The 25,777-nt window shown below is 35.4% G+C and overlaps 1 protein-coding gene across 6 annotated transcripts; it reads right to left on the reverse strand.

The window, feature by feature from the left end:
* Window positions 1–256: 256 nt before the first annotated feature.
* Window positions 257–24,604, reverse strand: LOC131529915 (gastrula zinc finger protein XlCGF8.2DB-like). Of its 6 annotated transcripts, none has more exons than XM_058759922.1 (3): window positions 24,371–24,604; window positions 8,318–8,501; window positions 257–1,183 (listed from the first exon to the last, which is right to left on the reverse strand). In XM_058759922.1, exons 2-3 carry the CDS (start codon window positions 8,370–8,372, stop codon window positions 462–464), a joined length of 777 nt encoding a protein of 258 aa, XP_058615905.1. In that variant the 5' UTR covers window positions 8,373–8,501; window positions 24,371–24,604; the 3' UTR covers window positions 257–461. The 6 variants fall into 6 exon arrangements, with proteins under 6 accessions (XP_058615905.1, XP_058615904.1, XP_058615906.1 ...); XM_058759921.1 differs by lacking the exon at window positions 24,371–24,604 and adding an exon at window positions 9,798–9,923; XM_058759923.1 differs by lacking the exon at window positions 24,371–24,604 and adding an exon at window positions 9,726–9,841.
* Between the last annotated feature and the right edge of the window lie 1,173 nt (window positions 24,605–25,777).

Here is a 25,777-nt window from a genome sequence, read left to right on the forward strand (position 1 = left end):
TACCTGATGTGGATTACTTTTATGTGGATGTATTAAAGACTGTTTACCGTTATCTTCTTCATATTCGCGCATTTCCCCTACACTGCACCGTGAAAAAAATACAACGTGATTGATTGTAATATAATACAAAAAAAATCATAATAAAGCACAATCATTATTAAATTCATAAATCAAAATGATTGGGACACGTTTGGTGAAGATGCAGCATTGCACTTGAACGAGCTGGATCTTTAGATAAACTCAGACACAATTTTTATGATTTCAGACAATTTGTTTTTATTTTTTATGACTGAGCAGAGAATTAAAATGAGTGAAACTTTTCCCACATGGATGGCAGTGATACGGCTTCTCGCGAGTGTGGATTATTTCGTGTGATTTCAGGTTTCCTGACCACTCTTGTCACAGTGTGAATTCTCTGGTGCGGTTTCAGTTCATCAATTGTAATAAAGGTCGTCCCACAATCAAAGCACATCCTTCACACCGCTGTGTCTTTGCTGGTGTTTTCTTAAATAACTCCGCTGTCTAAAACTCTTTCCACACAAAGAGCACACATGAGGCTTCTCCTTTAAATGAACTGTCAGGTGATCCTTCAGGGAATTTGCCCAAGAAAAGTTTTTACCACACTGATCACACTTATATTGTCTTTCTCCAGAATGAGAATTCAGATGCGATTTAAAACTACTTAAATGTGCAAAATTCTTCCCGCACTTAACACATGTGTGTGGTTTCTCTCCAGTGTGAATTTTCATGTGATCGTTAAGGTGTCCTGTATGTCTGAAACTCTTCCCACATTGATCACACTTGTGTGGCCTCTCTCCAGTGTGAATTTTCATGTGTTCATTTAGGTTTCGTTTATGTCTGAAATTCTTCCCACACTGATCACATGTGTGTGGTTTCTCTCCAGTGTGGGTTTTCATGTGTTCATTAAGGTTTCTTTTATGTCTCAAACTCTTTCCACATTGATCACATGTGTGTGGTTTCTCTCCAGCATGAATATGCATGTGTTCACTAAGGTTTCTTTTATGTCTGAAACTCTTCCCACACTGAAGGCAGGTGAAAGATTTTTTGGATATTTTCAGGGAAAATATTTTCCCAGTCCGTGAGTGACTCAAAGATTTGACATGATGATGTTTCTCCTCTGCGTCACTCAGGTCTTCTTTCTCCTCATTCTCTTTGATCAAGTCTAAAATGAATGAAAAAGCTTTAATATTCAGTAAATCATAAATAATCAAAGAGAGTGAACCCTGATGTAATACGTGGACAATTGCATGCAAACATTTGTGTAGTATTGAGTGCATTCATCAACTCTGTTATGAAATTCAGCATGAAAAGAACTTAATTAAATATCTTGTAATAAAAAATTTAAAAAAGTTTACAAGTAACTATAAATTAGAGTTTAGTTAATGTACGCTAAATTTACAGGCCTGTTACCCATTCTAGCAAAGTTGATTTATTTGATATATTTTGTTTAATTTTGATATCTTATGTTCATTTCTAGGAATCAATAAAATCACAGTTGTGCAATTGTAAAATATTTACAATCTTCCTTCATTGCAAAAACACTTGAACAGGCTGTGTTCAACCAAGTCTCTGCCTTTCTCACACAGAACAACCTCCTGGACAGCCACCATCTGGTTCCAGAAGTGGACATTCAACCGAGACTGCCTTGCTCTCAGTCGTTGTAGCCCTAAGACTGGCAAGAGCGGATTCCAAATTTTCTATACTTATCTTGCTGGATCTGTCCGCTGCTTTTGACATGGTTAACCACCAGATACTGCTGCCCCCCCCCCCTCCATTACACGCCAATCAAAATCAAAAATGCCCTCAAATACTGTATAAATAATCCCAGTCATAATCCCATAGGGAGGCATAAAAAAAATAAAAATAAAAAAAATAAATATATATATATATATATAGCCTACATAAATTAAACAATATTATTGAGTAATAATCTTACAAATCAGCAATAGCCCAGCAAATAAAATTAACCACTAATCACCACTAAAATGGCTTCTTCCTGCTCTTCTTATAATGCGCTAAAAGTTATAGGCATTTTAAAAATTTATTATTTTGTTTCTTTATTTAACAACATTAACTTACAATAGTGAAAGACATCTTCCCTCAGGTATTTGTATTTATTAAAGGGGTGGTTGATTGCGATTTCACTTTTTTAACGTTAGTTAGTGTGTAATGTTGCTGTTTGAGCATAAACAATATCTGCAAAGTTGCAGCGCTGAAAGTTCAATGCAAATGGAGATATCGTCTTTTAAAATGAACCCAGATAAACCCCACCCCCGAGAACACGCAACGATGGGGGCGAGGCCATGCTGTGCTGCTTTAGAGAAGAGGAAGAGAAAACTAGGGGTGCACATAAAAATCTATTCAAATATGAATCGCAATTCTGTCTTCTAACGATTCTAATGGACACACAACTTTCAAAATCAATGTCCTAAAGCAGCGGTTCTCTATCCTGTTACTCGCATCCTCCTGCTCTGCATCTCTCTCTCTCTCTCTCTCTCATTCAGATCATCAGCTCAGTGAATACACTTATTTTCACATAGTTATGAGAAGCGTTATGCATGGACGCGTGTGCGGTTGCCTTACTGTATTAAAGCTTTAATCATGATAAAACCGGATATTAAAAGCTAACAGAAGCAGTAGCATTTACAAATAACAGCGTATCTAAAAGTAAGAGACAACAACAAACAAACATACCATTAAGAGTCGTACTTGCACAGGTTCTACGCAATCCTCTTCACCAATATCCTCATCCCTTATTTCATAAAAGCAGAAAATGATCAGTGTGTTTATCAGAGAAGGGACAGCGGTGTGGAATAAAGGTAAATTATGTGAAAAATAATAAAATGAAGCATCAACACATGTTAGACTGTACCCCATAAACACAGTCAACCACCCCTTTAAGCACAGATAAACACAACAGCAGTTGACCATAGTGCTGTACAAATAAAATAAAAACAACAACAAAAAAGAATAACATCAGTAAACTCAAAAGATCATTTAACATACAAATTTAAAATGCCAAGGTAAGAAAATAAGATTTCAATTTTGTTTTAAACTCATAGACAGAATTTGAAGCTTTCAAATATAAAGGACAGTTATTCCATAGCCTCGGTCCAACTACAAATAGTAAGAGGTAGATATTATGTTTTCTAGCTGGATGTTGTGCTTACGATCAATAACCACGTCTTTGCATTCGACCAAATTGATTTGCAGAAATCAAAACACGAGTCCCACTCACTGTGAAATGGGAGTGACTAGACGGCAGAGGATTCCGCTTGGTCTTAAAGTCTTCCTTGAGCAGTTACGTTCGCTATTCAAACAATACTTTGGAAAAAGAATAATTAATTTGTTATTTGTATGGTCTAGGTGGTATACGGGACAAACTGATGCCTTAAATACAGGGCAATTCCATGTCATACGGAACGGTTGGCAACCCTATATAAAATGCAAAAGAGAATTGACTCGGGGGTCCTGTAGTGTTCGGGGCCCTGGTCTGCAGCCCATGTTGCCCATTAGGATAACGCGGCCCTACCTCTCAGATAGGTCCTTCAAGGTATCTTGGAGAGGTGAGGTGTCCAAGTCGCTACATCTAACTACTGGGGTGCCTCAGGACTCAGTTCTGGGACCACTTCTCTTCTCTGTCTACATGGCATCACTAGGTTCATTAAGGTCATTAAGAAACATGGCTTTTCATATCACTGCTATGCTGATGACACTCAGCTCTACCTCTCATTCCATCCTGATGATCCGACAATAGCTGCTCACATCTCAGCTTGTCTAACAGACATTTCTTGCTGGATGAAGGACCATCACCTTCAGCTCAACCTTGCCAAGACAGAACTGCTTGTGGTTCCATCAAACCCATCGTTTCACCATCCAGTTAGGCACATCAACCATAACTCCTTCAAAAACATCCAGAAACCTTGGAGTTATGATTGATGATCAGCTGACTTTCTCAGACCACACTGCTAAAACTACCTGGTCCTGCAAATTTGCTTTATTCAACATCAAGAAGATCAGACCCTTTCTTTCGGAACATGCTTCACAACTCCTTGTTCAAGCTCTTGTTCTGTCCAGGCTGGACTATTGCAATGCTCTCTTGGCAGGTCTTCCAGCCAGTTCTAGCAAACCTTTACAATTAATCCAGAACGCGGCAGCAAGATTAATTTTTAATGAGCCGAAAAGAATGCACATCACACCTCTGTTTATCAATTTGCACTGTCTACCTATAGCTGCTCGCATAAAATTCAAGGCATTAATGTTTGCTGCCTACAAAACCACCACTGGCTCTCCACCCCTTTACCTAAATTCATTATTTCAGACTTATGTGCCCTCTACAAGCTTGCATTCTGCAAGTGAATGGCGAATTATTGTGCCATCCCAAAGAGGCACAAAATTAAATGTTCCCGATTGTACCTTCAATGACCTGCCCAACTCAACCCTAGCAGCTGAGTCCTTAGCTATCTTCAAGAATCGGCTAAAAACACATCTCTTCCATCTTTATTTGACCCTCTAACTTTAGCACTCTCTGTTCTAAATCTATTCTTTAAAAATAAATAAATAACACTAGCTTCTCTTTGTTTACTATCTGTTTGTTTTCTTTTTATTTACTATACAATTAACAAATGCAAAAAAGGCCTCTAACACTAGCTTGCTCTATTCTTCTTTCTATATTGTATAATTAAAAAACCAAAAAAAACATTGCTACATGTACTTCGTTAAGCTAACTGAGACTTGTTATAACACTTGCATATTGCTCTTTTGTTGATTTTGATTGCTTCCACTGTCCTCATTTGTAAGTCGCTTTGGATAAAATGAATATGTGAATATGTGAAACTCTTCCCACACTGTGTGGTTTTTCTCCAGTCTGGATCATCTTATGCAGGGATGTCAAACTCAATTCCTGGAGGGCCGCAGCCCTGCACAGTTTAGCTCCAACCCTAATTAAACACACCTGATCCAGCTAATCAAGTCCTTCAGCAAAGAGTATAGAAGACCAAGAGGTGAAACTCTGGTGCTTTTTGGGTAACAGCCGCTAGGTGGTGCGGCCGCCATTTTGTAATGAAAATTCCAACTGGACAACATACACAGAAATAGACAGAATAACAACGAAAGAGAAGTCAAAGTGGAATAAAAGAGCGCAATGTTGGGCAATACACTGCAAAAACTATGTGGGACAGTAAAAATCTTGCCTTTCATAGTTTTTTCAAAGATCCTGACAGGTGATCATTCACAAAAGTGGAAAAATATTGTGTGTTTTAAAGTGGGACGTAGCAATATCTTATGCACCTGCTAACTTTAACTGTTTTTAGTCTAGTAGTAAACTTAAATCTTTTTAGGAACTGCAGGTCCTAGCCATAGAAAACATAATAATGATTTAAATGGACATGACATTAAGTTAGAATGAGCTTATGCAACTTTACACATTTATGATTACTATATTATTATTTACTATTACTTCACTAGGTCTGAATATATATTGTACGTTTTAATCCCCTGGAACACACTGCAAACATGATGTGTCTGTCATAATTAAATAAATAATTTTGGAGAAAGTGTCTGTGTGTGTGTGTGTGTGTGTGTGTGTGTGTGTGTGTGTTTTTCCATAGAAGTTTTTTGTTTACAGTCTTCCTTTAATGGACATTAATATAAGACAATACTGCAAAAACAGTTTACAGTCAAGCTGTTATATTCCTGTTATATATTTATTGTCCAACATTCCTAATTTTTCTGTCATTAATTTAACTTCCTAAGTTGGTATTAATTCAGTGTTTACAATGCTAACACTTGAACTTAAAATAATTTTAACCGAAACTGACATGGTTTCTAGAGAGCAAAGGTTTTGTGTAAAAAAAAAAAAAAAAGGATTTGATGATCACTAGCCTAGTGATTGTATGTTATTGTTGTCATCATTCAGGTTGTATTTCAGTTTTAATGTACGGTATTTTAAACAAAGCAGCTGATATTTGCCATAGCGACAGCAAGAAGCTAGTGGAGTGCCAAGTCGCTTTCACTCCAGAATGGAGGAAGCGTAGGGCTGCTGCTGGGTGCCGCTGTTGCAATGAACGTTCTATTGGCTTTCAAGTCTTGTCAGTATATGTTCTTTGCCTTCAGGCTCAATTGAAAACTACATGGTTTGTGTGTTGAAGAAGGGTTGGAACTAAACTCTGCAGGGAGTTTGACACCCCTGATCTTATGTCTTTTCAGATGTTTTGGATGAGAGAATCCGTTGTCACATTGTGAACAGTTGTAAGGTTTTTCTCCGCTGTGGATTATCTGGTGTCATTTCAGTTTATCAGATGAAATGTAGGTTTTCCCACAATCAAAGCACATAATCTTTCACACCACTGTGTCTTTTCTGGTGTAATTTAAAAGCAATTGTATAAAACATTTTTTTATTTTTTGATTGCTTACATTGTCCTCATTTGTAAGTCGCTTTGGATAAAAGTGTCTGCTAAATGACTAAATGTAAATGTATTTACAAGTCCTGAGATTTAAGATGTTTAAAAGTTTAGTAACATTGAAATTGTGAACCAGATATAAAATATATATAAATAAAATAAAACAAAATGAAATAAATCTACACGGATAGCATTTATTCAGAGTTCCTGATGCTGATTATCATTATGAATGTTTCTTAAAACTCTTTTCACTTTTATTTTCACGCAAGTGTCAGGTTACATTATGTATCCAGTTGATGGAAAGTGTCTTGTATTTTATTTTTACTTTAACTGTGTTGTTTCACAGCTCCTAGTTTTGTTTTACACTACAACACTAATCCACGGTGGCCGAGAGAGCTCAACGCGCTGCCACTTCAGAAAACACATGCAGACAGAAAAAGCACCAGCAAATTAAGAAAACATTTTAATCAGTTTGACAAAACATGCTGCAAATACTCGCAACACAAATAAAAAACGTGCTACAAATACTCACAACACAAACAAATAAAGAAACGCACTGCAAATGCTCACAACACAAAAAAATAAAGAAACCAATGCAAATACTCACCACCCACAACAAAATTACCTCAACAAAAAGAAAATGAACCATGTTTTTTTTTTTTTTTTTGCTGCCGTATTGATTAGGCTACCATTTGTAGCCTATAACCAGTAGGACAAACACCATGGTTAAACTATGGTTAGTGTAGTAAATCCATGGTATGGTAACCATTTTTATTATTTTTTCAATTTTTTTATTTGTATTTATCAATTAATTAATTTTAATAGCCTACCATAGGCTATGGTTAATTTTTGTAAGGGAAGTTGTAAAAGTTAGCCAGCTTACATAACATTTCAATACAGAAATTGTGTTTCGTACGGAAGAGGATTAGGGCCAAGCAACAATAAAAAAATAAAACCATCTCAAGATTAAAGTTGTTAAATTTCAAGAAAAGAAAAAAAAAAAAAAAACAAGATTAGAGAATAAAGTCGTTATATTTTGAGAAAAAAATCGAGAATAAACGCACTCGTGTCATGTTCATTTCATCTTGTTGGACAAGTGTTATGCAGCGTCTGCAGTGGCGGAGGTTGGAGAGTAGGCTAATACACAGGGGAGTAGTGTATGATACGAAAGATTGGGTTCGAGTCCGTCTTTTGGGTTCGCTTTTCTTCCTTTTCTCATCACATAATACATTGGAAAAGTGGAAATCAATTGCTTAACGAGTGTTTAATAATAAAATACTTTTTCTCATAATTTAATCAGTTTATTCTCAACGTTTTATTTCAACTTTTTTTCTCGAAACATAACGACTTTATTGTAGTTTAATCTCAACATTGTATCTTGACTTTTTTTCTTGAAATTTAACGAGATTTTTCTCGATATTTTACAACTTTAATCTCGAGATCTTTTTATTATTGCTTGGCCCTAATCCTCTTCCGTAGTTTCATCACCTTATTTATTAAAAAAAAAAAAAACACTAAGGAATTGAATGATCAGGATGTTAAAATAAACTGATTTAACTGATAAATGTCTCAGCCATGTTTGTCACTTTGCTGTTCCCTTAAATATTTCCAATGTGGTCTGTGCCTATTCGCAATGCATTTCTGATTTGTTTGTGTTGTGAGACTTTGCAGAACGTTTCTTTGTTTGTGTTTTGAGTATTTACAGCGCGTTTCTTTATTTTGTTTGGTTTGTGAGTATTTGTAGCGTGTGTTGTCAAATCGATGAAGATGTTTTCTTAATTTGCAGGTGTTTTTTTTTTCATTTTCAGCATGTCGAGCTCTCTCGGCCACCATACTAATCAGATAAACTGCTGTTCCTCAGCATCAATAATGAAGAATCAAGAATGAACACCAACCTCTTTGTTCTTCAGTATCTTCATGTTTTATTCTGCAGGGTTCTGGATCGCTCATGTCTCAATGTTCTTACATGAACTTTCTTCTTCACTTGTAGGCTGGTAGGAATATTCCAGCATTTATTGCTGATCTTCTGGGGGAGGAGCTTCAGTGAAGGTGAATTGTCATGTGGTAGGAGGAGCAGATCTGTCAAAATTAGATAAAAAATTAAACAAAAATTATTCATGCTTTCACCCATTTTATGCATTTATGTTTTATGTTAATCTATATAAAAATGTATACTGAATTTGTTTTTAAAACAAATTAATATTTTGTATTTTACTGTTTTGTCAGTGAATCAATCTATTTTTAATATTTAATACATTTATTCTTATTTTTATAGGGCAAATAATTTAATGGACAAATAAATATGGAGGAAAAATGATTAAATACCACAATCAATTAAAAGAATCCAAATACATTAACAACAATAATAATAAAATGTAACAGTAAGGAATAAATAAGGATAAATTAATTTAGAAATACATTTACAGATTTGTAAGCAACATTTAGATGAATGTTTGTGAACTGGGTTTTAGTTTGCAATTGTTTTAACATGAAACATGATTTATCATATAGACTACTGAAAATTGGCAGTAGATATCAAAAGTGGTGACACCTTTAAATTGAGCTTTAAGTGGCAGTTTACAGGTGATCTAAAGGCATCAGCATAATGAATGAGGTGAAAACAGGAACTACTGGCATGCAATATAGAAGCATTTTAGCCTGTTGTTAAGTGACACTCCAAAACCTAAATCCATACGAATCCAGATTCAACTTTCTAGCAAATATATTGATAGTAATAAAATAACTAGATAGTTACATGTTGCCATGATAATTAAAAGAGCAAGTGATATTTTAATGTTTCCAGTGTCAAACCTAATTCACATTTAACTATAGATCCACATGTTTGAACCGGCGATGGATTTAATAGGTCCTGTGCAGCGGTGTAGTCTACATGATACGCCTTATACCCACTAGGAAAGGTCAAGGATTTGCGTATACCCACTTAAAAAAGCGTGCGGACACGTAACAACATCGTTTTATGACAGACCTTTCACACGTTCATTCATAAATTCACCCTGTCTGTGTTGCGAAGCACCGACTTTTTAATAATCACGCTGTGTTTCCGTTGACGACTATTGCTATTGTGCAACTCTTGTGCAGCATTGAGTGTGCAAGCTTGAAATTAACTAACGTCAATCACAAAAGGACAACGATTACACCCTTTCAGTGTTTTCGTAAGCCTGCCCCTGAAGCTCTGTTTCGGGTGACACTGCAAACAGTTAACATTATAACTGTAACAGCTGGGGATTGTTGGAGAACAATGAGTGATTTCAAAAAACAAAAAGTTAATATTAAGTGACTTACATTGTCTGGCTATAACAGTATTGCCTGATTTTACTCTATTTTGTCAACTAAAATAGTTTCAAACAAACTCACAACTGAGACGCAGCACATCTCCATTCAGACACAGCCTTGTTTCGTTTATGAAAATGAAACGAAGCTAGTGAGTCGTCGTCTTCTTGTTTTATGGCGGGTGGCATCCAACGTTAAGGTGCATTACCGCCACCTACTATGCTGGAGTGTGGACCAGAGTCACTAACAGAAACAATCCGAAAATAAATAATTAAATAAATAATTTCTCTCTTTAGTCTTTATATTCTATTTATTAACCCATACAATTAAATAATTATAATTTCCTGTTTGACCGAGTATTTGTTTTGCATAGTATCTGGTGTCCTTCTGACTATTTCTCTTTCTGTAATATATTTTTGGCAATGACATAGTACATGTTCTACTGATTCTTCCTCCTGAAAACACTCACACAGACTGTTGGATGCTTTCGAATCTAGTGAGTCAATTCAATTACCCATTCATGCAGACAGTCAAGTGAATTTGAAATTCACCCAACATGAATTTATGAAGTTAATTGCACGCATGCCACCTCTGAGCCTCATTAAATGTCTATACCTATAAGCCACTTTTGTGTTCTTCTGTAGTGCATATTAATTTTGTTAATACTGATTTTATTTGATCGTGAACTTCTTATTCCATTGTTTTAATTAGAAATTTTGAAAAAAGCTTATAAAATTACACTTCTGAATTTGACAAATGAAAACATACTTTGAATAAATTAAAATAAATAAATTGGCCCTGTAAATCACCTTAAGGAGTCCAATATTACATAGTAATGGGAAGGCTAATTCTTATTATTCAGAAGGTGCTCCGGATTTTTTATTTTTAACCCTTTAAGACATTTATGGTAATAGTGTAGTTTGTCTCAGTCTGTTGACACCATTGAAATGTTTAAATGCAGTTTACAGGTGATCTGAAGACATCAGAATAATAAATAAAGTGAAAACAGGAACATCCCTTAGGAAATCACAACTTCATTTAGCTGAGCTTTTGTTCTCTGGCTTTTAGTTTTTGGGTGTGTTACATGAAACATGGGTCGTCTTTAAAAGATTTATGGTGACAATGCAGTTTGCCTCAGTCTGTAGACACCAACGAAATGAGCTTTAGTTGGCAATTTACAGGTGATCTGAAGACATCAGCATAATGAATAAAGTGAAAACAGAAACTACTATAAGTGGAATCTTTTTATTGCATCACTGATCACACAGTTAAAGGGAAGCTCAAAGGATATTAACATTTGAATTCATAGGAAATTTAACAAAATCAATATTTGAATTGTCCAGTGCTCAATTGAACTGGCTGTAACTGAACTAACCCACAAGAGTCTTAACTGAAATGAAACTAAAGTAGTCTTAGAATGTCTTTAATATTAAAGATAGTCTCTTTGGCATTTAGAAAGTGGGTTGACAAAGATCTCAGTCCTGTTTTTCAGAACAAGTTCAGAAGATTTCATTAGAAGGCAGGGGTCTCTTTTACAACGGTCTTTTTCCAGAATGAGAAAGCAGATGTGATTTAAGAGCACTTACACATGTGAAACACTTCCCACACTGTGTGGCTTTTCTCCAGTGTGGATCATCTTATGTCTTTTCAGATGTTCTGACTGACTGAATCTCTTGTCACATTGTGAACAGTTGTAAGGTTTTTCTCCGCTGTGGATTATCTGGTGTCGTTTCAGTTTATCAGATGTAATGAAGGTTTTCCCACAATCAAAGCACATATGATCTTTCACACCGCTGTGCCTTTTCTGGTGTAATTTAAAAGCACCCAGTCGTGGAAAACTCTTTCCACACAAAGAACACACATAAGGCTTCTCCTTTGTGTGAACTTTTAGGTGGCTCTTCAGGGAATCTCCATAAGAAAAGCTTTTTCCACACTGATCACAGTTATATGGCCTTTCTCCAGAATGAGAACGCAGATGTAATTTAAAAGTTCTTGCCTGCGCAAATCTCCTCCCGCACTGATCGCATGCGTACGGTTTCTCTCCAGTGTGGATTTTCATGTGAGTAACAAGGGTTTCTTTTCGTGCAAAACTCATCCCACATTGATCACATGTGTGCGGCTTCTCTCCAGTATGAACTCTCAGGTGAAATTTAAGACTTTGTTTGCATGAGAAACTCTTTCCACACAGAGAGCAGGTGAAATATTTTTTGGCTCTTCTTTTCTGTAAAAAATTACTTTCTCTGCTTTTGACATGATGTTTCTCCTCTACTTCACTTGTGTACAGTTGTTCACTCTCTTCATTCTCTTTCACCGGGTCTAAAATGGAAGTTAAAAAAAATGTAATCTTACAAATAAAAATAATGAATTTATTAAACAAAACAAAACAAAATCAAAAGCAGAAGTGATGGAGAAGTACATAAAAGTAAACCCTGCAGCTGAAAAAAAGCTATACAAATGTATGACTGTTTAGATTTTTTTTTATAAATTGATTATAGTTTAGTTGACCTTTTACATGTATTCAGTACATTGATTTTCCAATTATTTTTTAAAATATAGAAACCCTTGTTTTTGTAGTACGAACTGCTAAATGTTTGATGAACTACAAATTCATGTAATGATAACATTAAAATATATACAAGTGTCTTAAATTTAGCTAAAATATTTTCATTGATTTTCACAATTTATTTACGTTGTTAAATGTACCTGTTATGACACCATTTTCCTCTTTTTATTTTTTTTAATTTAACGTTTCTTCCAATTGTAGAGTATTAAGAAAAAAACCCACCAACCTCTTTGTTTTTCAGTAGCTTCAGATTTTATTCTGCTGGGTTCTGGATCACTCATGTTCTCACTGTTCTTTCATAAACTCGATCAACTTCACTTGTAGGACAGGACGGGACGAATTGCTGTGTGGTACTGAGCAGACCTGCCAAAATAAAAAAATTAATTGGATGTAAAATGGTTAAAAGAAACTGTTAAAAAAGACACTTACAAATAAATAAAAATTAACAACAAAAAACTAAGAATAAAAAAAAAAAAAAAACACAAGAGTAGGAAATAAACCCACCCAGCAAAAACTTGTTGAAAAGACGACAATGCCAGACGTCTAGACGTCCAAATTACGTCTAAATGTAGTTGTAAAGTTGAAAAGAAGTCTTTTCAGGCCTAATTCCAACCGTGAATTCATGATTATATTTATATTTCATATTAATTACTATCAAAATAAGACAATTCACAAAAGCGTACCAAAACATTTATTGACATTAAATACATCTTTCACGTAAAAAATACATTCCTGATCACATCTTAAGCCTGCATTTGATCAAACATACCAGAACAGTAATTTTGTGAAATATAATTACAAAAATAATTGTTTTCTATATGAATGCATTGTAAAATGTAATGTATTCCTATTAACTAAATTTTCAGCATCATTACTCCAGTACTCGGCGTCACATGATTCTTCAGAAATCATTCTAATATACTGATTTACTACATTATCATCAATGTGGAAAACAGTTGGGCTGCCCAATATTTTTTTGTGGAAACCGTGATATTTTTCTATATTATTTGGATAGAACTTTCAAAAGAGCAGTATTTATTTGGAACAGTTTTTTTTTTTTTTTTTAACAATTTAAAAGTCTTTACTGTAACTTTCCATCAAATGAATCCATCTTTTTTTATATAAACATCATTTTTCAAAACAATAAATCTTTGAAATATTGAAAATGTTTATGACTAATTATAACCAATTAGAACACATTTCACCTAAAAATGTAAATTCTGTCATTAATTACTTACCCTCATGTTAATCCAAACCCATAAGACCCTTTTGTGCAGAACACAAACGCAGATATTTTTAACAGATGCCTTGCATACTCAAAAAAAAAAAAAAAAAAGTCTCTGTGAATGTCTTTATTCACAAATTATGTATCTCCCAACGCATTTTCACAAAAGCACCATGAGATGCTCTCGTGAACGTGTTCTGTAAATAAAAATGCAATGTTTGTGCACACAAAACAGTCACATCACTTAATAAAACTGGGGTTAAACAAATGGAGTCACATGGTTTAATTTATCCCTGGGCATTAAGACATGTATAGCTTAATATAATGTCAAAAATGTCTCTTATTTAAATATGTAGTTAAAAAAAACTATGAAAATGTATGTTATTTGAAAAAAAAAAAAAAAGAAAAGAAAAAAAAAACATTGGTTTTTGGACTATGGGGGCACCATTATTTTATGTGCACAGTACATTTCTGCGTCGATGACGTCAAATGGTTGCACTCATAGACTGTAAAAAAGATGGACGACGCGCGCTTCCTTCCACTATAGAAAAGTGAAGCGAATACATCTCAGTATGGCCGCTGCCATCTTGAGTAAATGATGTCATTTGGAGCCCGAGTCTGCGCAGTAGAGATTCGTTTGGAGCCCGAGTCTGCGCAGTAGTGTCGTGAGGTGGAGCCGCGGAATCAAACTCCCGCCCAAACTCCCGCAGACCCAATCAACCATAACGACACGCCCCGTTTTTATAGCATCAAATTACTAGCTAAAATCAAACACATCACAAAAACGAACAATTGAACATATATCAGCGTGATAACTACCTTAAATGACCAAAACCGTATTTCGGAATATTGTATTAGAAGTGTAATTTAATTTTTTATTTTGACTGAAGTCCCATTCGTTTACATGGAGAGAGCGGGGTTTATGACCTGTACTGCAGCCAGCCCCCAGGGGGCGATCTAAGAGCCCGCAGCTTCACTTTTAAGGGCGAGTGAGACACACCCGGTTGCACGCCGTGAGCTACTGGCGCTTTTTACCGCAACACAACTCAGAAAATAAAATACTGATACGATACCACATTGTGAGGCTTTTGGTTGTAATTTTCAGTCGAAGGGCAACAAAAGCAGCGATGTAATGCAAGACTTCACTGCTTTCCTAGCGATAAGAAATAGGAGAAAAGAATGGGAAGATGTGGACGAATAAAACTTCCTAAAGACCTGCTTCTTTGTTCTCTCCACTTTAGCCCTGATGCCTTTGAGTCTTTTAGCAGACCACAGCTACTCAAAGAGCTTACAAGCGGCTGAGACAAGAAACGCTAGATGCCATCTGTTAGGATGTAAACATGCCAACGCGCGGCCGCTAGAGGAGTTTCTCAGCGCGGATTTCTCTCGAGATCCGGGGCGTTTACACTCCTTGTGGGGAAAAATCGATGGTACAGCATTTGGTTTAAACCTATACTTATATCCATCGCCACCTGTAAGCTCTTTCAGTAGCTGTGGTCATCATATCAGTATTTTATTTTCCAAGTTGTCTATTCCGAGTTGTGTTGTGGTAAAAATAGCAACAGGTAGCGCTAGTAGCTCATGGAGTGCAACTATTTTACGTCATCGGAAAAATAGCGCCCCCATAGTTCAAAATATGTATAAAACGAGGTGATTTTTTAAAATAACACAGATCTTTAATGGGTTTTTTACTACATATTTCAGTAAGAGACATAATTTACGTCATATTAAGCCATACAAGTCTTAATACCCAAAGATCCCATTAATGATGCCTTTACTACCTTTCTGAGGCTTGAAAGTGGTAGTTGCATAAACTGTGAAATGGAGGGAAATTTCTCTAAAAAGATCTACATTTATGTTTCAAAGATGAACAAATGTCTTACAGGTTTGGAACGACATGATTGAGTGATGAAAATATTTGGTTTAACTAACACATTAGGTAAATCTGTTCCTTCAGTGGTACCAGTAGATCTCTGCCTGATCTCTGATCTTCTGGTTCTTCTGCTCCTTCCACCATCACAATCCTGGATTATTGAGCCACAATAGAAGTTTTCACTTTAAATGCTTTAGCCTGGTGTTTTTTCTCCAGCATCTGAAGTGAAAAAGAAAATAACCAAAATGTAAAAATAAAAACAATAATAAACAATAAATAAATAATAAAAACAAACAAACAATAGTTGTCCAAAATGTAAAGTATACACTTGAGTTTTCCCTACTGTTAGGACATTTCCACCTCAGGGCACAAAAGTGGGAACTGACTTACAGCATGAGAACAATTTTATAGAATTTTCAGTACAGTTTTTTGTCACTTCTTATACAGGGCTCCAGACTGTTTTGTGACGGATTTTTCTGCCAGTGCAAGTAAATTTTGTGAGCGATCGCACTGGCGCAACCACCACATTGCCCCATCTCATAAGCGCTGCCATTTCTGTTGCATATGAGAAACATCAAACAGCAAGTGAAACAAAAGCTAGCGAAACCGCGCTACCCGTTTGAGCTGTGCATCGCGGACCGTTTATCAGCTCGGATCAGCGCAAGTTCTCCGATCTCAGAACAGGTTTACTCAGGAAGCAGTGCTGATTTTGTGACACTGTTACTGCACAGTGCTGCAAGATCCAGTGAGAAGCATTCAAATTCTGCACAGAAATCTGTTATAAACAGGTCAAACAACGCTGACATATAACCAGAAGTAGTAACGCTAACTATAACCATGGTGTTATGGCAGAAATAGTTGAATTCCATTACATTACGCATTTCAGGATTTGCACAACCTTTTGAGAAGGAAATTCAAGCACTTAAGTATTTCACACAACTATTTACAGCACTTTAAACTCTAAAAAGCATATAATTTAAATGTTATTTTTAAAGGAATTACCAAAATATGCTTTTTGGTAAACAAACACTTTTGTTAAAAAAAAAAAAGGCCAGTAGAGGAACACTTATAGTCTTATTAGTAATTCATTTCTACTTACTTATATTTTGAAATTATAAAATCACTGTTATAAAATTTTAAATCATCATTTAAAAGTTTATCTTTTTTGTGTATGAAGAAAGAAAAGTCACAAAGTTCCGTGAAAAACACAAACTTCTCTGTGACTGAATCACACAAACAAGAGAGCTCCTTTTATAAATCACTGAAGTTGTTGTTTAGTTCCGTATAATACTACAGAAGAATAATGATACATTTAATAAGAGTAAAATGTTAATTTTCTATATAAAACTTACATTTTGCACGTTACTGTTTTCAATCAACACAAACTCAGCACACCTGAGAAGTTGATAGGTGCGTAAGAAAAAAAAAACTCCAACAAAGTGGAATCCAATCAATAAAAAATTATGAACCCGCACACTATCAGTCCATGCTAAACATAGAAATGTATTACAAAAAAACTGCGACGTATCGGTCCACTGACCTTCATCACGTTACTGTTTTAAAAGTACATTGTGCTTCGAAGTCAAGCTCAGTGCTTTACTGTCAAATGTGCATTACCAATAAATGAATGTGTAATATTACTAGTAACTACACTTATTAAAACGATACACTTTATTTTGAATACCCCCACACACCACCCCCAGCGCTACCAAATCTGCTTCTGGCACCACCATCTGTAGAACTCACCACTGCTCTCAAAAGTCAGTCTGGAGCCCTGCTATATATGCATTGCAAATGTGGTCCAATTAAAATTACTATGCAAGTACAAAAAAAAAAAAAAGTCAGCTCCTGAAATGTTAAAAGGATAGTACAGAAGAACCGTACCAGAATGGTGACCATAAAACAGTTATAAAAACCGAACCGAATATAAATACTGAGAATGTGTTTGACATTCAAAAAAAAAAAAAAAAAGTACTTACACAGCAAAAGATGCAGTGACCTGTGGCTGAATGGCCTTTGGTTTTATGTAGCTGTGATTGACACACAAACAAAAGGAAATAAAAGATAATAGCATCACTGAATACGAGTCAAATATTGCATATTTCTGTACAAATTAAAGTGTACTCATTGTTCATGAGTGATTATCAACTAATCAGTATGTCAGGGGTTCTCAACTCTGGCCCTCAAGATCCACTGTCATACAGAGGGTGCGTCTCAATCAGCTTCATAGTTGGCTAGGTTGTAAATTAATTGTGTACACAAACTCAGGCATTGGTAAGCACAGTGGCTCACTACACACTGGTGACTATTTCCGTCCTCATTGTACAACATCACTACTGACATTTATGCACAACAGTAAAACTGATATCTTTTTTTATGTTAATTTACAGCACATTATGATAAACACTGTTACATGTACGTGCAAGATTTCCGTTATAAATAATTTGGAAATGTTTGCTAGATTAGACATTACCTGTCTTGTGATGTTTGTTTATGCTGAAATATAATATTGGTTTGTGTTTTAAACTCGATCACGTATCATTTTGTACTGAATTATCTTAAGTTTTGAGCTTCAGAACTTCCTATAAGGGAACACAGTGAGCTTTGATGCTTCCTGGTTTTCACAGCTTTTTTAGGGAGCAAACATTTCAGTGCACTGTAAAAATTTTGTGATTGAGACAGCCCTTAACCACTGACTACTGATCACACTCACCGGTTTGTGACTTTATAGTTAGTAAAACTGAAGATCTTGATTAAGCCCAAAGTATACTTCACTTTTTACACATATGTGAGGGACAGCATACAGTGCATGTGATACGAATTTCGCCATGAGAACAGTGCGCGCATACTGTAAACACACTACCCGATTTTTGTAACCCTGCGTACAGGTCACACAGAGACGGTCATAACTTAACAGGGAAAAATAGAACAGACACTGGACATGGATGAAGCTTTCTAGAGCGCGGATGGTCGCGCACGTCAAATGGAGTATACTTTGAAAGGCTATGCATTCGGCTGTACACATATGCTAGCGTATACATACAAAAACGAAGTACACTTTGGGATTTAGTTTGTTCATGTGCACTGCACTAGGTTGGAGCAAAACTCTGCATGTTAGTGGACCTTGAGAGACAATGTTGATATCTCCTGCAATATGTTCTGAACATGACAATTCAGAGAGGCAGGATGACTTCTAGATTGATGACTTACAACACTGGTGTCCAGTCCTGGGCATGGAGGACCAACGTTCTGCAGAGTTTCTGGTGATACTTGATCAGCTGTTCGGGTCTGCTTAATTGGGGTTGGAGCTAAACTCTTAAAAGAGAAAGAAGACAACCAATATTATGACGTTAAAAAGTTAAACAAAGTTTAAAGAATTTGTTTCATAAATATGCACAACATCTGAAAATGCACAAAGATGAGAAGCAAGCAATGTGTTTAATGAGAACTTTCAACCCACTGAAAAATAAGAAGTAATATTAAGTGACAGATGCACTTTCATTTATTCTTGTTATTCTTATTCTTATTCTTGAAATCAGTTACAATTACTTTGTGGTTTATCGATGATTTTCAGTCTCTGAAATAGAAAAGATCCATCAATGAGAAGTGGCATCATACATGCATCATATGTGACAATATTTAATAAGAGTTCTAACACCATGTCTACACCGGACGGTGCAACAAAATACAATAGAACCTATTATAATCAGTGATTATACTGTCTACACTGGATGCGGCGCGATACAACAAATCCCTCGTTCTATTTATGACATACTGACACAAAGTTCAAATGATTTACAATGGTCGCTTTGTCGCGTCCAGAATAGACACGGTACGAGAGTGTCTAGCTTGGGTATAGAGAATGGGAATCTACGTCACTGTGCATTGCATTCTGGGTATACAATACAAATCACCAAAGGAAAAAATGACCATTTACGTTAATATTTTTAAGAGCTTCTTGCACTTTATAAGAATAAATGGACTAATATTCTAATCCCTTGTGTTATTAAAGTTTGCGGTCAGATTTTTTTTTTTATGTTTTTGAAATAAGTCTCATGTTCACCAAGAAAACTAAATTTATTTTGATAAATAAAAACAGTAATGTTGTGAAATAGTATTACAATTTGAAATAACTGTTTTCTATGTGAATATAAATGTAAAATGTAATTTATTCTTGTTTTCGTAAAGCGTGATTTCTGAAGGATAATGTGACACTGGAGATGCTGAAAATTCAGCTTTGATCACCTTTTTATTTTACAATATTACTATTTTACTGTATTTTAAATCAAATAAATGCAGCAGTGAGCATAAAAGATTTCTTTCAAATACATGACAAATCTGACCCTTAAACTTTTGAATGGTAGTGTATGTTTGAGGTATTACTTACTAGTCATATGACTCATAATGTCTAAAGATGTTCTTTGACAGGAGATACGCTCCAACTCTAGTGCACAGCCATCAGCGTAGAAGAATCTAGGAACATAAATAATCTGTCACAGAGCCAACAATATTTATTATACAATGCCAGGTTTATAATAAATAAACTATAGCAGAAGTGAAATGACAAAAAGAAAGAATAATTTACATAATATACAAAAAATAAATAATTTAAATTTTTAGGTTTACTTATTTAGTAATGCTCTTACATGTTACTTATGTTTGGGCATTAAAATAACTAGCAAGCAAACAAACACACATATGAATATATACACATATAAATTGTGCAAAAGAATTACAGATGCATGGTGATATAGGCGAAATATACTGTGAAAGATGCATGTAAAGTTAATTAATAAGCTTTCTCAGATCACCTGTGTTTTCATTATCTCTGTCAGCAGCTCTCTTCAGAAATTTTAAAATCAGGAACTTCTCCTGTGTCATAGAGGGTTTTTTCTGACCCTTCTGAAATCACAGAACAAGTGGTATCAATGTGTTTACCATGAAAGATCAAAACCTGTTTTAAGTTTCAGCCCATTTTCACACTCTATGTAAGTGAGGTATCCGATTAACTGTACAGTGCATACTTTTAGGTTAAATTAATTAGTTTACTGGCATTCATCCGTTGACAAATTGCCAGCAAAACCTTTATACGTGCATATATAAAAACGCTCATCTACACATAAGATGATATTAAAAGCCCAAACTTTCATAAACAAGACTTCAAGTTAACATTACCTCTTACAGTTAACGTTAGCCTTACGGTTGAGATGCTAATGGACTTTTTTCGAAGATACTAAACCATTTCTATAAAAAGCGTTTCATTTAACGTTACATGAAAGAAAGTGTCAGGAACACTTGTATGTACTATTTGTGTAATTTTAGAGAGTAAACTTACCTGAAATTAGCGAAAACAACAGTGAGCGACGGCGTTCAGCTGTTTGACAGTTGAGCTGCTGCCCCGTTTCCATGGTGACTTCCTCAGCTCCAGTTCAGCACGCGCGCCCATTAAAGCACGTAGAAGTCACGCAGAATTTACGTAAATATAATATATATATATATATATATATATATAATAGCTTTAGAAATGGTAAACGTGGTGTAGAAATAACACTGAAAAAAAACATTGATTAAAAACGCATGAATATTCGTACACATATTTACACATGTATCATTAGGAACTATTTTTAAGCTTTGTTTTATGTATTTTTAAAATGTCTTTTCAAAATATATTTCAATATATTTAACAGTGCTTCAGATGTCAGATTCCTATTTCTTCACTGCATGTTCATGGCTATAGGCTATGTGGTCCGAAACAAACGTGCTTCGCTAAATTTGGACTAAATTAGAAGGACCAAACAAAACCCAATTGTAAACGTCGATTTTTGGTTAAATCCGGTGTTCCGGAGAATTCAGTTCCCCTGTTTCCCCCTCATAGCGCATGCGCAACTTCAGCAGTGTTGCCGGTTTTCTTAGAGAGACGGCTATGGTTTTGAGTAGCAATTGGGCGAGTTTTGTTGTGAAAACCTGGCAACCCTGATTCAGTGCGAAAATCATGACGTCATGATTTCGCCCAGGCGAAGAGAGTGCTTTTGCTGTCTTTTCGCAAACGAGCAAGGTTAATTTCACCATGTGCATTAGACAAGTTGTGATTAAATACATGTATTAATGCACATAATGTCATTTTCAATCGCTACAAAGTCAGATTTCCCTGCTAATTCTACCTTTTGCCTGTTTTATTAACTGTGACCTGATGCATTACGATTAGACAGTTAAATTCCTTCATTCTTTTGTTCGTACACCCATTTTCCATTTTATTGTTATTGTTGTTGTTTGTGTTTGTGTTAGTGTGTGTGTGTGTGTGTAGTGTATGCAAGTGCACTTTTATGCCTTGTCGAAATAACAAATAAACTATATTGCGCTGCACAATGAGTAGTCTCTTTTATTATTTTAGGTAACAGATGCTCGTGATGATTTTAATGCCATAATTACGTCTAACCAGTTTTAGCTGCAGAACAGTGTCATTTAAAACACAGGGGGAACACAATTTTTCAGAGACCTAAAGGAAAGTGGTTCCCCCTGTATATTACCTTCTGAGTATTTAAATTACAAAACAATACAGTCATGCTGGTGATGTTTTCGATGTCATAATTATGTAACCACTTTCATCTACAGAACAGTGTTTTTACATTTTTTTTTACATAACAGATTTACCTGGATGCAGTGTTTGTTTGTTTGTTATTTTGTGTCGATATTAATTTGTCATTTAAGTAGAGGGTTTTTAAAAAAAAATAATTACACAAAACTTGGGCGTGTAACTCCTTTTTCAATATGCAGTCACTATCATACAGTTTTTATTTTTTTTTTTTATTTAATTTTTAAATAATTTTCCCTTCCAAAAAAAAACAAATTTTTTTTGGATGCACTGGGAGAGTCTCCGACAAAAGTAAAGAAGTTCCTGGAAAAAACAAGGTAAGACATGGAAAGAATTTGTAGTATTAAAGCTAAAATGGCAATGGCAATGTGGAACGTGAATTAATATTTGTTTTCCTTTTAGAGCTTTTATGAGGAGTAAAGGCTGCAAAGTTTCAAGGTGGACCTGTGCTAAAGTTCCTTATCCACTGCAACAAGACGGCACATCTTGTGGTGTTTTTGTATGCAAGGTACAGGGAAAAATGAGGCCCTTAATTTGAATAGTTTTAGTTATGTTTGTTTGAAAATGGCACTTTTTAGTTTGCAGAAAAAAAATCTTGAGGCACGAAGCAATCACCTTCTCCAATTCAGAGAAAGGAATTGCAATCATAAGACAAGAAATCAAAGACAACCTTGTGCAGGAATCAGGTAAATACTCAGGAATCAGGATTACAGTTACTGCAAAACTGTTAATTTTACAACTGTTTAAGCAGTGTGTTATTAACAAAGTTCAATTATTCTTGTTCCGTATGTTTACGAGGATTTTGTTTCTATATTACTGCGAGTTAAATAATAAATGTGACTTAATGTTATTTATATATTCTTTTATAGAAGATTTAAACAGTCTCTGTCATTTTTGTGGACTACGCAATGACCAAAGTGATTCAGACGTAACACTTGCATGAGCAATTGGGGACTTTATTTTATTTTTAATCAAACGTAGTACTATCTTATGTTTGGTCCTTGCTAAACTGGCAGAAGTTGTTACACATCGTTTTAATATAATCCATTATGGTGATTTAACATTGTATGATCTTTCAGATTGCCTGTGATGGATGTGACAGGTGGTACCACCAGTCATGTGTTGGCAACCCACCAGTGAATGAAGACTATTATTGCCCAATGTGTATGTGTTGAGTCTGCATACTGTTTTTTTTTTTTTTTTTCTCAAATTGCACTTGTATTTAATTTTGTTTCCAAGTATTTAATTATGACATTAAAAATAATCTGGATCATCACTCTGAGTTACCAACAATAATAAAAGAGACTACGCATTGTGCAACATAAGCCTTGTTGAAATAATAACAAATAAATTAAGTTGTTTGACAAAAACACACACACCAACAACAACAAAATAGAAATGGGCGTCCGAACAAAAGCATGCCCCTGATGAAGGGATTTATCGTAGCCTAATATATGACGTTACACTTCATTAAACAGGGCAGGCCAAAATTTGAATTATCGACTCTATGTAGCGATTGAACAGGACGTTACGTACATTAATATATGTATTTAATTATAAATTATCTAATGAACATGGTGAAATGAACCTTGTGCTTGCAAAAAGACAACAAAACCGCTGACTCGCTTCGCCTGAGCGAAATCATGACGTCATGATTTTCGTACTGAAGTTGCGCATGCGCTGTGAGGGGAAACAGGGGAACTGAATTCTCCGGAACACCTGTGTTCTGTGGATTTGGGCTACCCTGTCAGATTTTGCTAACTCCCATTAAAACAGGTAGTACAGTTCGACAACGAAAAATGCTACATGTCAAATTATGATTTATTATTCCACACCTACCCAACCCTACTCATACAGTAATACAGTTACATTAAATATTGTTGTTCAGCGTGAGAAAAAAAGACGCAATATTGATTTGCGCATGCGCAGTAAGCCCTAGTAGGAAAATCTGACTGGTATGATGTCAGGACACCGGACCAAATCCGACGGACCAAACAAAGACCAATTTTCAACGTCGATTTTTGGTCTAAAATAAGGCCATGACTGGCCGACTTGATTTAGCCCAAAAAAGACGTCCAAATGCCGTCTGGTGAATGTCCAAGTAACAAATAATTCCGTTAAACTCATCTTCATATTAACTTGGCATTTCGTTTTTGTTCACAGTTTAATTATTTTGTCGTTGTTGATTTGTAGTGATGGTGTAGGCTAGTTTTCAGTTTTCACCTAGATGGTGTTGTAGGCAATATTTCTTAACTAACGTTATCAAAAACGTTAGTAAAACACTAAGAGCCACAGCAACAAACAAACACACACACACACACAATGAGAAATCAAACAATAAAACCAACTAAAACGCAGTTTACATCATACAATTACTAGACGATAAAAAAAAAAAAAAATTTACCTCATAACTCTTTCAGTGACATGACCAGGATACAGCGCGCGCACGCATTCACACCACAGACTAAAAAATCTCGCTGCGTCTCCGCTTCTTCTTCTTCTCCTTATTCGTTTTTTTTACTGGTGGCTCGCAATCACACATTGAGCATTACCGCCATCTACTGAAGCAATGGATCAGAGACTTGAATTCCCTTTTCCCCAGACCTTCCAGGACTCAAGCTCTCGGTGTTGCTGAGTGTTCAGCTCCTCCATCTACAGCCCAAGTCCTTCCCAGCCCAGAGAAGAGGAATAACAACAATAATAATAATGATAATAATAATCTATATTCTATGAATTAACTGAGTTCTTTTTAGAAATTGTATTAACAAACTATCACCTACTGGATTCAAAATCTCTTTTAGAAGTTCATCGATTAGCTTACTTCACAGTTAGAAGCTAAGTCACAGTTAGAAAAAATTAGAAAGAATTCAATCACAAGCTTTGATAATTTGTTGTGGAGCTTATCCTTCCTTCCCAGTTCCAGCATTACAGGTGGAGATGGGGGACATGCCGGTTCACCTAAGAAGGAAAAAACTGATATTGACGTATTGGGCAAGCTTAATCATCCAATAAAAGGATTACTTGAGGCTTGTTGGGAGAGGAAAGTTAATAGTTTTGGTTGGATCATTGAAGATTTTGTGCGGGAGATGGAACTAAATGAGTACAGAGTTATTCCAACGGTAATTTTACCAACGATACCTTTATGGATTTTACCACAACCAAAAATTGATTTATTCTTATTGGAAGCAAGACAAGATAAAGATAAGGAGTTACTAGAGGCAGAATTGACAAAACAATATATTGGGATTAATTATGAACAGTATGTTCAAGTTTTTACAGATGCATCTAAGAATCCACAGAATGGTCAGGTGGGAGTCGCGTACGTTATTCCAAGGTTGAAAGTGTCAGGAGGCAAAAGAATATCAAATCACGTGTCAGTGTTTACAGGAGAGTTGCAATTTTGATAGCAATTAATAAAATATATGAAATGGGGATAAACAAAACATTAGCATGTTCAGATTCAAGTTCAGCTTTATTATGCCTGGAAGCTCAACAGTCTGAAACTAGACAAAATATTGTTTTGGAGATCCTTCAGTTATTATATATGTTGCAGCAGATAAATAGGATGGTTCAGTTCTTGTGGGTTCCGGCACATACAGGAGTGGCAGGGAATGAGGAAGCAGACCAATTAGCTAAACATGTAATGACAAAGGAAAATATAGATATGCAAATTCTGTATAGTAAAGCTGAACTTAAGTCAATAATTAAAAAGGGGATAAATAAAAATTGGCAATTGTTTTGGGATAGTGAGTTAAAAGGCAGACATCTACATTCAGTACAACCAATGGTAGGTATAGAGCAGGGGTCTTCA

The sequence above is a fragment of the Onychostoma macrolepis genome, chromosome 22, assembly GCF_012432095.1.
Source record: "Onychostoma macrolepis isolate SWU-2019 chromosome 22, ASM1243209v1, whole genome shotgun sequence".
Taxonomy (NCBI): domain Eukaryota; kingdom Metazoa; phylum Chordata; class Actinopteri; order Cypriniformes; family Cyprinidae; genus Onychostoma; species Onychostoma macrolepis.